Source organism: Bos grunniens, chromosome 21, assembly GCF_055505025.1.
Source record: "Bos grunniens cultivar Pamir isolate PY7600 chromosome 21, Bosgru_T2T1.0, whole genome shotgun sequence".
NCBI classification, from domain to species: domain Eukaryota; kingdom Metazoa; phylum Chordata; class Mammalia; order Artiodactyla; family Bovidae; genus Bos; species Bos grunniens.
This window is the reverse complement of record NC_141185.1, coordinates 22627108-22640112: the sequence shown is the minus strand read 5'-3', so window position 1 is coordinate 22640112 and position 13005 is coordinate 22627108. Positions and strand designations below refer to the sequence as shown.

Sequence of the window (13005 nt, the reverse complement as noted above, 5' to 3'; positions counted from 1 at the left end):
ACTGACTCATTTGAAAAGACCCTGTTGCTGGGAAAGATTGAAGGTGGGAGGAGAACGGGATCACAGAGAATGAGATGGTTGGATTCAACGGAGATGAGTTTGGGTAAACTCTGGGAGTTGGTGATGGACAGGGAAGCCTGGCATGCTGCAGTCCATGGGGTCGCAAAGAGTCAGACACGACTGAGCAACTAAACTACTCAACTACTACTAAATTGATGGATTTTAAGTTCTGACCCTATGTGTGAACATAGTGATTTCAAAATCAGTAAGAACCTGTATTTTAATTAGTATTTCTTCATTTACTCTAATTTACTCAGTTATCACTAGCCAATTGTCATCTGATATTTTAGTTTACCGAATAGTATGTAGAGTCAATGTATATTTGTCATTTGACTATTTTACAGCTTTTTTTCCTGAGAAAAGCTGCATCATTTGAAAATATCCAAAAACGTTTCAGCACACAGTCTACTGAATTAAAGGTACTATAATTTTTCAGTTTTTGTTATTAAAAGGAAATGTTCACATTTCTAGTTATAATTACCACCTATGCTTTTTGTTTGCTTTCCTAAAATAGCATGATCACTTGATTCATACAGAGTTGATTGAAATTTTGGATTTAACTGAGGATTTGGTGGCCTCTGTAAGATTGCTGTGCGTAGTGCCAATTTAAGGTTTTCAGCATCTCTTGGAAGTGTCTCATAGTCATACTTGACTTTACTTGAAAGTGAAAAGTGAAAGTGAAAGTCGCTTAGTCGTGTCCGACTCTGTGACCCCACTGGAGTTCTCCAGGCCAGAATACCGGAGTGGGTAGCCTTTCCCTTCTCCAGGGGATCTTCCCAACCCAGGGATCGAACCCACGTCTCCTGCATTGCAGGTGATTCTTTACCAGCTGAGCCACAAGGGAAAACCTGACTTCACTTGGTATATTATAAGTCAAGTCACTTATATGTTGCTCTACCATTTGCATTGAGCTCACAGTTTGTTTTATGCTGTAAGTTTATTTACAAACATATCTAGGATGCTGAGTTCGAGAGTTTAATCCTTTTTTCAGAGATTGCACCTCTTAATATGCTCCTCTTCATGTCTGTCTCATGGATTACTTCTTAAGAAGTTGGTGTCTTACTGTAAAGAAAGGTTCAGCAAATCCAGACCCAAAGTTATCATAGTTAGTAACCTCCACTTGTTTTCCACTGAAAATGGTATATTCTTCCGTGGGCCCTCCTCATAGTGGCTCCCGGTTGTGAAACTCCAGATGTTCTGTCCCAGTGTTGCACTGTTGGAAGCTCTGCAGAAGGTGTAGAGACTGAAGGTGGAAGAAATGGTGGGAGTACATGAAGCCCTCCCTTCCTCGTGACCTGGTTCCCTGGTGTGCCAGGACTGCAAGGTGGGCTCACTGTTTTAAAGCATAGATTATAAGTGTGGGACACCTACTTCCTGAAATTAAAGCAGCTGCTGGAGAGGCAGAAACCTGTTGGGACTTCAGATGTGCTGGTGGGCACCATTTTTAAATCTCTGAATGAAGGAGAAGCATGAATTGACAAGCAAGAAGGAAAAGCAACAGAGATCACTGTTAGGCAGCAAAATGAAAAAAGAATTTTAAAAAGTGAGACTACCTTAAAGGACCTCTGGTACAACATCAGGCAGAATAGCATTCACATTATAGAGGTCCCAGAAGGAGAAGAGAGAAGCGGCCAGAAAAATTATTTGAAGAATAATTTAATGTTTTACTTTTTTCAGGAATATTCTACTTTTTCTTGGTACATACATATGTGTTTATTTTTTGATATATATATATACACATATATGTGTATATATATACACACACATATATACATATGTACATATATATACACATATATACACACATATACACATATACATATGTGTATATATATGTACACATACATATGTTCTATAATTGGTATTTCTCTGTTCTAAGTTCATATTGAGTTAAATACAGTTTCTTGACATGGGGTTAGTATATATAGTAAGTCACAGAGAAGGTCAATATCTCTATTTTAGTACATCTTAAAATATACAACTAGCTTGTATGGAATTGTTATTTGGGCTTGGAATTTGGGTCTATATTCACTATTAAGAAAAATATTTCTGTAATGAATTATTTACTAGCAAAATTAAATGCAAGTATTTATTGACAGTAGCTCAATGGGCAAGAAATGGTATATCAAAGGATTGGAGCTAATCTCTCTTTTATTTGTAATGAATGTTGTTAGAGTTTCAAGTACTAATGCATAATTATTATAAATAATTCATTAATGTATTGTAATATTAATATTATTATTGAAAATTGATCTCTAATGATTAGATAAAATGAATGTTAGGTTGAAATTCTGTTATGTAAGCCTATAAATATTGAATTGAAAATAATTGAATATTAAGTATAGGAATTCTGTGTTATTAAGGTGCTTTTGAAAATAGACTTACAAACTGATGTAATAAGGTGAGGCATTTTAGTAATTTTTGCTCTGCCTGCAATGCAGGAGACCCTGGTTTGATTCCTGGGTTGGGAAGATCTGCAAGAGAAGGGCTAGGCTATCCATTTCAGTATTCCTGGGCTTCTCTGGTGGCTCAGCAGGTAAAGAATCCACCTGCAATGTGGGAGACCTGGGTTCAATCCCTGGGTTGGAAAGACCCCCTGGGGAAGGGAACGGCTACACACTCCAGTATTCTGGCCTGGAGAATTCCATGGACTGTATAGTCCATGGGTGGCAAAGAGTTGGATATGACTTAGCAAGTTTCATTTCACTCACCATTTTTTTGCATTAAATTAAAAGTAGAGCACATACTTTATTTGGATATGTAAAGAGCATTCTCTTTAAATTAAGAATATGTAAAATCACAATTCATATCTACTTTATGGTGTTATTTTTATATAGCTAATGAGATGTCATGTGACCAAATTATTGTACTTTGCTTTAACTAACCCACTGTTAACTTATAAGCTCACTTGAAATACATCAAGAATAGATGATTTGAAATTTTTCAATGGTGACCAAATTAAATTAACAGTAATTATAACTGAATTAATTTTAAATGTATAGCAACTAAATTGATTTTCTATTTTTCAATTTTTTGTTTCCTTATGAATAAGAGAGTAAAATCTGCAGTTGAGTTGAATAAGGAGGAGACCGTAGTTCTATCAGAGTTTCAGGATGACATGAAAAGCAATATAAAAGAGGTGATGCTTCAAAAAGCAAAGGAGTTGGAGCGTTGGATGACTGAGCAAAAAGAAACTAAGGAATCTGTCTCTGAGAAAGAAAATATAGATTCTATCTTAGACTACATGCACTGCAGATATGGTTCAAGAGACCTGTCTTTCACTCTCATTGAAGCATCTCGACAAGCTGGCATTACTTACATTGTTTATCCCAAGAAAAAGAAGATGAGGCGGAGGAAAGGACTGAGACTCAGTAAACTTACACTGGTGTATGATGAGTTATCCAAGCCTCCAAAAATTCTTGAAAGGTCTCGTTTAATCAACACTTGTTATAGCTTAAGAAATATATTATGGTTTGGGCTTTAGTTTTACAATTCACTCATTGAAGGATCCTTTTGTATGTATATTTCCTGGGTCCGTCTCTGGTTTTCAGTCGCTCAGTCATGTCTGACTCTTTGCAACCCCATGGACTGCAGCACACCCAGCTTCCCTGTCCTTCACCATACCCCGGAGCTTGCTCAGACTCATGTCCCTTGAGTTGGTGATGCCATCCAACCATCTTGTCCTCTGTCGTCCCCTTCTCCTCCTGCCTTCAATCTTTTCCAGCCTCAGGGTCTTTTCTAATGAGTCGGCACTTCACATCAGGTGGCCAAAGTATTGGAGCTTTAGCTTTAGCATCTGTCCTTCCAGTGAATATTCAGGACTGATTTCCTTTCGGATGGACTGATTGAATCTCCTTGCAGTCCAAGGGACTCCCAAGAGTCTTCTCCAATGCCACAGTTCAAAAACATCGATTCTTCAGTGCTCAGCCTTCTTTATGGTCCAACTCTCACATCCATACATGACTACTGGAAAAACCATAGCTTTGACTATAAGCCATAGCTTTTCCTGGGCCCATCTCTGGTGCCAATTAATTTATCAGTCAGGGTCTCAGAAGTAAACAGATAGCACTCTCAATTTAGAATAATTATAGAGAGGTATAACAAAGGGCATTTTACAAAGACGTGGGCATAAGGAAATCAAAAATGCTAGAGTGCTATCCTGGGGCTAGAAATAACAGAGCCAGTCTCTACCCCTCAGTATGAGAGGACAAAAAGAGAGAATGATTACTAGAACCTGGAAGAAAGGAATTTTATGGAAAGGATTTCCTTGAAAGAAGTAGTGAACTTTGGTCAAAGATCACGGCCAGTTTGAGGCAACTTTTCAGGAGGGGCCCGGAGGAATAAATACTATGACTTTGCTTGAACTCTCTTTTCAGGGCTCCTAATTGAACATACTTGATTAGAAGAAAGCAAGTATTCCTATGTATATAGTCTGTATAGACTAGTACTCCAGGGCAAAGGACAAGATAGAGAATAGAGATAAATGTAGAGGTGGAAACGAAATCTATTTGGCACAGATGGTCTTTCCAGGGTGTCCTTTGACCAGAAATAGGAATTGAGAAGGAGTCAGCCACTCTGAAGGACTGGAAAATGGAATGGCTTTGAGGCTTGCCCTAAGCCTAGAACAGTGGGAGGCTAGAGAGTAGTGTTATTAGAGATATTTGCTGGGGTCTCATCGTGTTGTCTTGTAGGCTATGATGAAAAGCTTGATTTGTATTCTAGGTACTAGGGAAAGCTCTTGGAGGGAGTGACATGATCTAATTTACATTTGTTTAAAAAAAAAAAACAAAATATGCTGGCTGCCATGTGGAGAATGGATGAGACCAAGAGTACAAGCAGGGATTTAAGATGTTATTGTACTCTAGACTGAAGAGATGATGGAGGCTTGCACTGAAGTGTGGAGAGGGGTGAGGAGTGTCACCGAGTAAGGAAGCAGGAGGATACTGACTTTTCTCACTTTTATTCCCTTTCCTTTAGCACAGGCCTTTCTCATAGTACACACTTGGTAAATATTTATGAAATGATGGGGTTTAATTTTTTTTCCTTCCAATAGAGTGTGTTTGTTCTCTCACGTGGCTATAACAGCACCAGCATACAGTGAATGCTTCTGAATGAAAACTGTGTGGGAAATGGAGAGTTTGCGGAGATGATCCTAGAAACATAGCATTTGAAAACGTATTAGATGTCATCTAAATTGATAGCCTACTAAGTTTGGAATGAAGTCTGGGATGTCTTTTTGTTGGTCTGCTGTGGAGTAAAATCTTTGCTTCTTCCTGCTTCCTCAAGTTCATGTCCTTGCCAACCATTTGGATACATTTCCTTTTGCACGTCAAGTTTTAACTCCTCAATTCTCCAGAGATTGTATTTCCTCTGGTTTGGGGGTGGGGATATAAATTAAGCCTGGAAGGAGCACTGACCCCTTATTCAGTTCTTTACAGAGGCTGTATCTTTAATAACAGTCTTCTGCTTTCATAACCTCAACATAGATTCTTCACACGATCTAAATGAATGAACAGAAGGACTTGGTTTACATAAAAGTACAGTGTAATTTTATTTTGATAACAAATAGTAATTGTCACTGAGTTGATTTATTGGTTATAAAAATTATATTTCTGTAATTTAAGAATCACCCTTTTGCATACTAGGTCAGTGTCCCACGGAGTCCTTCCTGGACAGAAGAAATATTTGCTCAGAATTCCACTCTATGAACGTGTACTTCGGTGTCCCAGTGCACCTTTGTGTTTAAATTCTGACAAACGTACCCAAATTAAGAGAATTCTAGAACATAATGATCCTCAAACATGGACTCCTGAGATGGTCTCTCAGCCTAAGCAAAAGAAGACAACCCCGAGAGTTAAAATATCTGTTGACGAAGACTCATTTGAAATATTGAAACAATCAACAAAGCTAGAATTGAGTGATTCTTTGACCTGTGGTCTTCCTCCAGCAGTCATTAAACATTATGAGTCCGAAGTGGAGATTTTGACTGAAGAAATAAATAGTAAGAAGAAATATCCTGCATTTTTATATTGTAGGCGTGGAGCTCTTTATAGGAAACTGGGAAAGTTACAGAGTGCCATGAATGATCTACAGGAAGTAAGTTTTATGTAATCAAAATAATAGTACTAACAATTTATCCTTACTTATAATTATGTATTAACTTTTACTAGAATTTTGAATAATGAATACTTGTATTATGTATATCAGATCAGATCAGATCAGTCGCTCAGTCGTGTCCGACTCTTTGCGACCCCATGAATCGCAGCACGCCAGGCCTCCCTGTTTATCACCAACTCCTGGAGTTCACTCAGACTCACGTCCATTGAGTCAGTGATGCCATCCAGCCATCTCATCCTCTGTCGTCCCCTTCTCCTCCTGCCCCCAATCCCTCCCAGCATCAGGGTCTTTTCCAATGAGTCAACTCTTCACATGAGGTGGCCAAAGTACTGGAGTTTCAGCTTCAGCATCATTCCTTCCAAAGAAATCCCAGGGCTGATCTCCTTCAGAATGGACTGGTTGGATCTCCTTGCAGTCCAAGGGACTTGCAAAAGTCTTCTCCAACACCACAGTTCAAAAGCATCAATTCTTCGGCGCTCAGCCTTCTTCACAGTCCAACTCTCACATCCATACATGACCACAGGAAAAACCATAGCCTTGACTAGACGAACCTTTGTTGGCAAAGTAATGTCTCTGCTTTTGAACATGCTATCTAGGTTGGTCATAACTTTCCTTCCAAGGAGTAAGCATTTTTTAATTTCATGGCTGCAGTCACCATCTGCAGTGATTTTGGAGCCCCCAAAAATAAAGTCTGATACTGTTTCCACTGTTTCCCCATCTATTTCCCATAAAGTGGTGGGACTGGATGCCATGATCTTCGTTTACTGAATGTCGAGCTTTAAGCCAACTTTATAGGATTAGAAAATTCTGACATTTTCAAATAATTAGCCTTAAAAACACTAGATTTTGACAGATTCAGAGGCATCATATTATACTATACACACTTAAAGCTGTTTAAGTCAGCAATGTTTGAAAGTTTAGTTGATAGGCTTTCTTCCCTTAATCAATTTAAATTGAATTTATACATCTATTTTCTAGGCTATAATCTTGGAGCCATTGTTCCTCAATGCCTATTGGCACCGACATTTCATTTATCTTTTCCAAGACAAAATTAATGAAGCTTTGGATGACTTGAATTTTATAAATAAATACAATAAAAATAATGCAGGTGGGTTGTCTGTGCAGTTATATCTTAACCTAAGCTTTGGTCATTTAGTGGTATAAAGATATATAATTCAAGACATGTAAGTCTCCGCAAATGTTTGTAACTTTCCTAAGTTAAATTTACTCTTGATATTGTAAATATAGGACTCTTGTGATCCTGTTGTTTTAAAAGATATTTATCATAGTTTGAATGTTAATATCTTTGGTATACATTACAATAAATTGGTTTCTTACTGCTTATTTTGTAAGATAAACTTACAGTTTTTATAGAAGTAATTCACAAATTTAGTCTGAATTAGAGTTGCAGTAATTTTCCATGTGTGAGTGCTCAATTGCTCAGTTGTGTCCAGTTCTTTGTGACCCCACAGACTACAGCCCACCAAGCTCCTCTATCCATAGGATTCTCTAGGCAAGAATACTGGAGTGGGTTGCCATTTCTTCCTCTAGGGGATCTTCCTGAACCTGGGATCGAACTGGTGTTTCCTGAATTTCCTGCATTGGCAAGCAGATTCTTTACCATTCTTAAAACTTCTCAGTTGGATGAAAAAGATAGCTTTGTGTTTATGTACTATTCTCTAATCAAGCTGAATGACTAGGCATGGAACTTTTGAGAAATGAGAAAATGTCATATTCATCTTTGTATCTCCAACACTCACAACATACCCCTAAAATATAACGAGCTTAATAAATGTATTTTTTTTAACTGTGCTGATCTCTGCTAAAAGTCCATAACTTTTTACTATGAACATTAAAAGATTATTAGACGTTTTAGATATATAAAAAGGTAAAAGGTAATTTTTGTTGATGAAATTGAAAGCACTTTTAACATAAATATTTATCCAGTCTGTGAAAATGAATTTTGCATTGTTGAACAAAAGAACAAGTATTAAATGACAGAGTAAAATAGAGATATATTTTTCTAAGACTACATTTTTAGAGGGTGAAGGATTAATCTCTTAAAATTTAGGACTGTAACACTAAATTTTACCCTCTTAATTTTCTTTAGATGCATATTTTTCAAGAGCAGAAATTTTCAGAGAAAAAAATGAAATTACTTTGGCAATTCTAAATTATACTCAGGCAATCAAGTGCAGGCCCATGGACGCTGATATGTACTTCCGGAGGGGTGAGATGTATGAAAAAGAAAACAAAATGCTGGCCATTGACGACTTTTCTAAAGTAAGCTGTATAACATATAATGCTGCCATTTATATATTTGTATATTTTAGAACATGATATAAAATCCTAATTATATAAATACAAATTATCTAATACATTTATATATTTTAGAGCATAATATCCTAATTTATAACAAATTGTTGAAATTCTTTCATATGTTATATAGTCAAAATTAATTTATTTTAGATTAATCCTAGAATATTCATTAGTGGAATTGATATTAACAATACATCAATGATATTTTTGAATGAATGGATTTCCATCAGAGTTGGGTATGGGAGCATTCAGGCTACTCTGATGGAGCCTTGACTTTCCAGCTGTCTTCCTTTGGATTTTGAAGCAGTGAATAAAGAAACCTTTGAAGAGTGCTTCTTCCTTTCAGAGGAGAAAATAATTTTCCACTTCTTGACACTGAGATCTGGCGATTTTCTTCTGTAGTAAACCTGTCTGGTTTCAAAGACTGCTTACTGGCTCATTAATTCATTCATTCACTCACAAATATTTATTGCCTAAGGCACTGGGTAATAAAATGGATAAATCTTGGTGAATAAAACAGACATGTTTCATGCTTACATGGAGCCTATAGTATAAAGAACAAATATTAAATAAATAAATATATATACTAATATGTAATTACTAATTGTAATGAATGCTGTGATGGAAATAAAGATGATCAGTTCTGTTTAGTCACTCAGTCATGTCCGATTCTTTGTGACCCCATGGACTGCAGCACTCCAGGCTTCCCTGTCCATCACCAACTCCCAGAGCTTACTCAAACTCATGTTCACTGAGTCAGTGATGCCATCCAAGCATCTTATCCTCTGTCATACCCTTCTCCTTCCACCCTCAATCTTTCCCAGCATCAGGGCCTTTTCTAATGAGTCAGTTCTTTGTATCAAATGGCCAAAGAATTGGAGTTTCAGCTTTAGCATCAGTCCTTCCAATGAATATCAGGACTGATTTCCTTTAGGATAGTCTGGTTTAATTTCCTTGCAGTCCAAGAGACTCTCAAGAGTCTTTTCCAACAACACAGTTCAAAAGCATCAATTCTTCGGTGCTCAGTTTTCTTTATAGTCCAATTCTCACATCCATACATGACTATTGGGAAAACCATAGCTTTGACTAGATGGACCTTTGTTGGCAAAATAGTGTCTCTGCTTTTTAACATGCTGTCTAGGTTGATCATAGCTTTCTTCCAAGGAGCAAGCATCTTTTAATTTCATGGTTACAGTCACCATCTGCAGTGATTTTGGAGCCCCAAAAAATTAAAGTCTGTCACTGTTTCCATTGCTTCTCCATCTATTTGCCATGAAGTGATGGGACCAGATGCCATGATCTGAGTATTTTAGATGCTGAGTTTTAAGCCAGCTTTTTCACTTTCCTCTTTTACTTTCATCACTTTCTTCCATAAGGGTGATGTCATCTGCATATCTGAGGTTATTGATATTTCTGCCGGCAATCTTGATTCCAGCTTGTGCTTCATCCAGCCCAGTGTTTCTCATGATGTACTCTGCATATAAGTTAAATAAGCAGGGTGACAATACAGCCTTGGCATACTTGTTTCCTGATTTGGAACCAGTCTGTTGTTCCATGTCCAGTTCTAACTGTTGCTTCTTGACCTGCATACAGATTTCTCAGGAGGCAGGTAAGGTGGTCTGGTATTCACATCTCTTGAAGAATTTTCCAGTTTATTGTGATCCACACAGTCAAAGACTTTGGCATAGACAATAAAGCAGAAGCAGATGTTTTTCTGGAACTCTCTTCTTTTTCGATGATACAGTGTGTTGGCAGTTTGATCTCTGGTTCCTCTTGGCTTTTCTAAATCCAGGTTGAACATCTGGAAGTTCACAGTTCACATACTGTTGAAGCCTGGCTTGGAGAATTGTGAGCATTACTTTGCTAGCATGTGAGATGAGTGCAATTGTGCGGTAGTTTGAGCATTCTTTGGCATTGCCTTTCTTGGGATTGGAATGAAAACTGACCTTTTCCAGTCCTGTGGCCACTGCTGAGTTTTCCAAATTTGCTGGCATATTGAGTGCCACACTTTCACAGCATCATCTTTCAGGATTTGAAATAGCTCAACTGGAATTCCATCACCTCTACTAGCTTTGTTCTTAGTGATACTTCCTAAGGCCCACTTGACTTCACATACCAGGATGTCTGGCTCTAGGTGAGTGATCACAGAATCATGCTTATCTGGGTAGTGAAGATCTTTTCTGCACAGTTCTTCTCTGTATTCTTGCCACCTCTTCTTAGTATCTTCTGCTCTGTTAGGTTCATACCATTTCTGTCCTTTATTGAGCCCATCTTTGCATGAAATGTCCCCAAGGTATCTCTGATTTTCTTGAAGAAACCTCTAGTCCTTCCCATTCTATTGTTTTCTGATTTCATTGATCACTGAGGAAGGCTTTCTTATCTTTCCTTGTTATTCTTTGGAACTCTGCATTCAAATGGGTATATCTTGCCTCTTTTCCTTTGCCTTTAGCTTAATAAATGAAATATTTATTGATGATAGGGGGAAATTTATATTTGATTGGGAGATATCAGAGAACCCCTTGAGGGAGTGAATTTTTGCTAGCCTATGTTTTGAGTCTGTAGTCAGGCAGATATTCCACTGATTGCAGCAGAATTGTAACCTTGAACTTCTGAGTTTTAATTCTAAATTCTTGTTCTTAGTACAACTGAGAAGTTATTTAAACAGTTTAACTTTTCATGTTCCCAACTACTCTGTTTCTTAATTTATAATGATTAGCCACATACTTGACATTCTTTTGCTTCAAGAGAATATTGTTATAACTTGGTAACTTCTTGAATAGAAGTGAACACAAATCTCTTTTGAAGATATTAAAGTTGTTAAAATATCTTTTCTGATCATTTCCTTTATCTAGCACTGATATTCATAGTTTAAAAATTGACTAATGAAGCAATTTGAGGTCAACTGTCAAAATCTTTAGTGTGTTTTTTCCTCTTTTAAAAATACTTCATAATTGCTCTGCTTCAATTTCCCCTCTACTATCAATAGGCAAGGAACTTTACAACTGAGTTTACAATGATTTAGTCTGTTTATTGCCTTCTTTGTCAATGTGAAATGAATGAGCCATGCCAATACCAATTCATTTCTTTTCTCCATTTTAGGGGCTAAATTAATCCATGTTTGATTTCATTGAGTCAGCCTTAATGTGGTCTAATATGTGTCACCTTTAATTGGAATAAAATGCTATGATAGATACAATATAATCCAATCCTACTCTAGTTGAATAATTACTTATGAGGTTTTATTAATAAAAATTTTGGCAGGAAGAAACCTTGGCTTCTTATATGTGCTGGATTTTGTTTTTGTTTTTAATAAAACCTCCCCTTTCTAGAATTTGATTACAAATGGATTTCCTTAAAGGCATGGTCTTTACATGCAAATCTGAAACTTTTGGCATCTTAGTTTGTTTTTATGTAAGCTGAAGTTAAAAATAGGATTGTAGTTATTTAATTTCCTGTGGGATTATATACTTTTCTTGCTTATTTTTTTTTCATAAAGTGATATGTTTTTGTGACTTCCTTCCTCCCCCTGCCCCATGTAGTGTATCTTTTATGATCCCAAAAGAACAGATGCATTATTTAAACGTGGGATGTTCTACTATGAAAATGCAAACTGGATTGCAGCTGAACAAGATTTTACAGCCTTGTTAAATATAGATCCCCAAAATTCTCAAGCAAGGTAAGAATTATTTTAGATATAGTTTTTGAAAAAAAATTTGAAATATACTCTCAGGAAAGAAAATTGCTTGAAATACATCAGACAGCCCTTTAAAGTAGTGAATCAATTTTTAGAGCTACTAGTGTATGAAAATCTTTACCTATACCCTAAGAGTAGTATTTCAACCTAAAAGGCATAAAAGTGATAATTTAGAGTTGTTTCATTTGCATTTTCTAAAGATTAGTTACATTATCGATTTTTAAAAATACTGACCTGTGTTTTGTTTCTTTGGATTTCTTTTCATATCTGTATTTATTCAGTACAGAGAACTGTTGACATAGATTTCCATTCTTTCTTATTGTAACTTGGATATTAAACTTTATTCATCCAACCTTATTATGCATAATTCGTTTCCATTTTGTTGCTTTTCTTTTAATCAAAATTTAGTTTTGAGGAGGCTTAAAACGTTTATATAGACATACCTATTTGTTGTCTATTAGCATTGTTATCAGAGATGGCAATGGCACCCAACTCCAGTACTCTTGCCTGGAAAATCCCATGGATGGAGGAGCCTGGTAAGCTGCAGTCCATGGGGTTGCGAAAAGTCGGGCATGACTGAGCGACTTCACTTTCACTTTTCACTTTCATGCATTGGAGAAGGAAATGGCAACCCACTCCAGTGTTCTTGCCTGGAGAATCCCAGGGATGGGAACCTGGTGGGCTGTTGTCTATGGGGTCACACAGAGTTGGACACGACTGAAGTGACTTAGCAGCAGCAGCAGCAGCAGCAGCATTGTTACAGTAAAATAAAGTATGCATTCAAAAATATGCAAAGTATAAAGACCTTAGAAGAA

At 36.8% G+C, this 13005-nt stretch overlaps 1 protein-coding gene across 2 annotated transcripts in view; it reads left to right on the top strand.

The window, feature by feature from the left end:
* Positions 1-13005, top strand: part of TTC6 (tetratricopeptide repeat domain 6) — a 215175-nt gene that overhangs the window by 135227 nt on the left and 66943 nt on the right. The window contains exons 10-15 of one of the 2 annotated variants that reach the window (XM_086363463.1): positions 405-479; positions 3113-3486; positions 5706-6156; positions 7156-7285; positions 8288-8460; positions 12036-12172. In XM_086363463.1, the coding sequence (XP_086219589.1) occupies positions 405-479; positions 3113-3486; positions 5706-6156; positions 7156-7285; positions 8288-8460; positions 12036-12172 (1340 nt within the window). Of the gene's footprint in view, positions 1-404; positions 480-3112; positions 3487-5705; positions 6157-7155; positions 7286-8287; positions 8461-12035; positions 12173-13005 lie in introns of those variants that run through there. The other variant, XM_086363462.1, reaches the window with a different exon arrangement.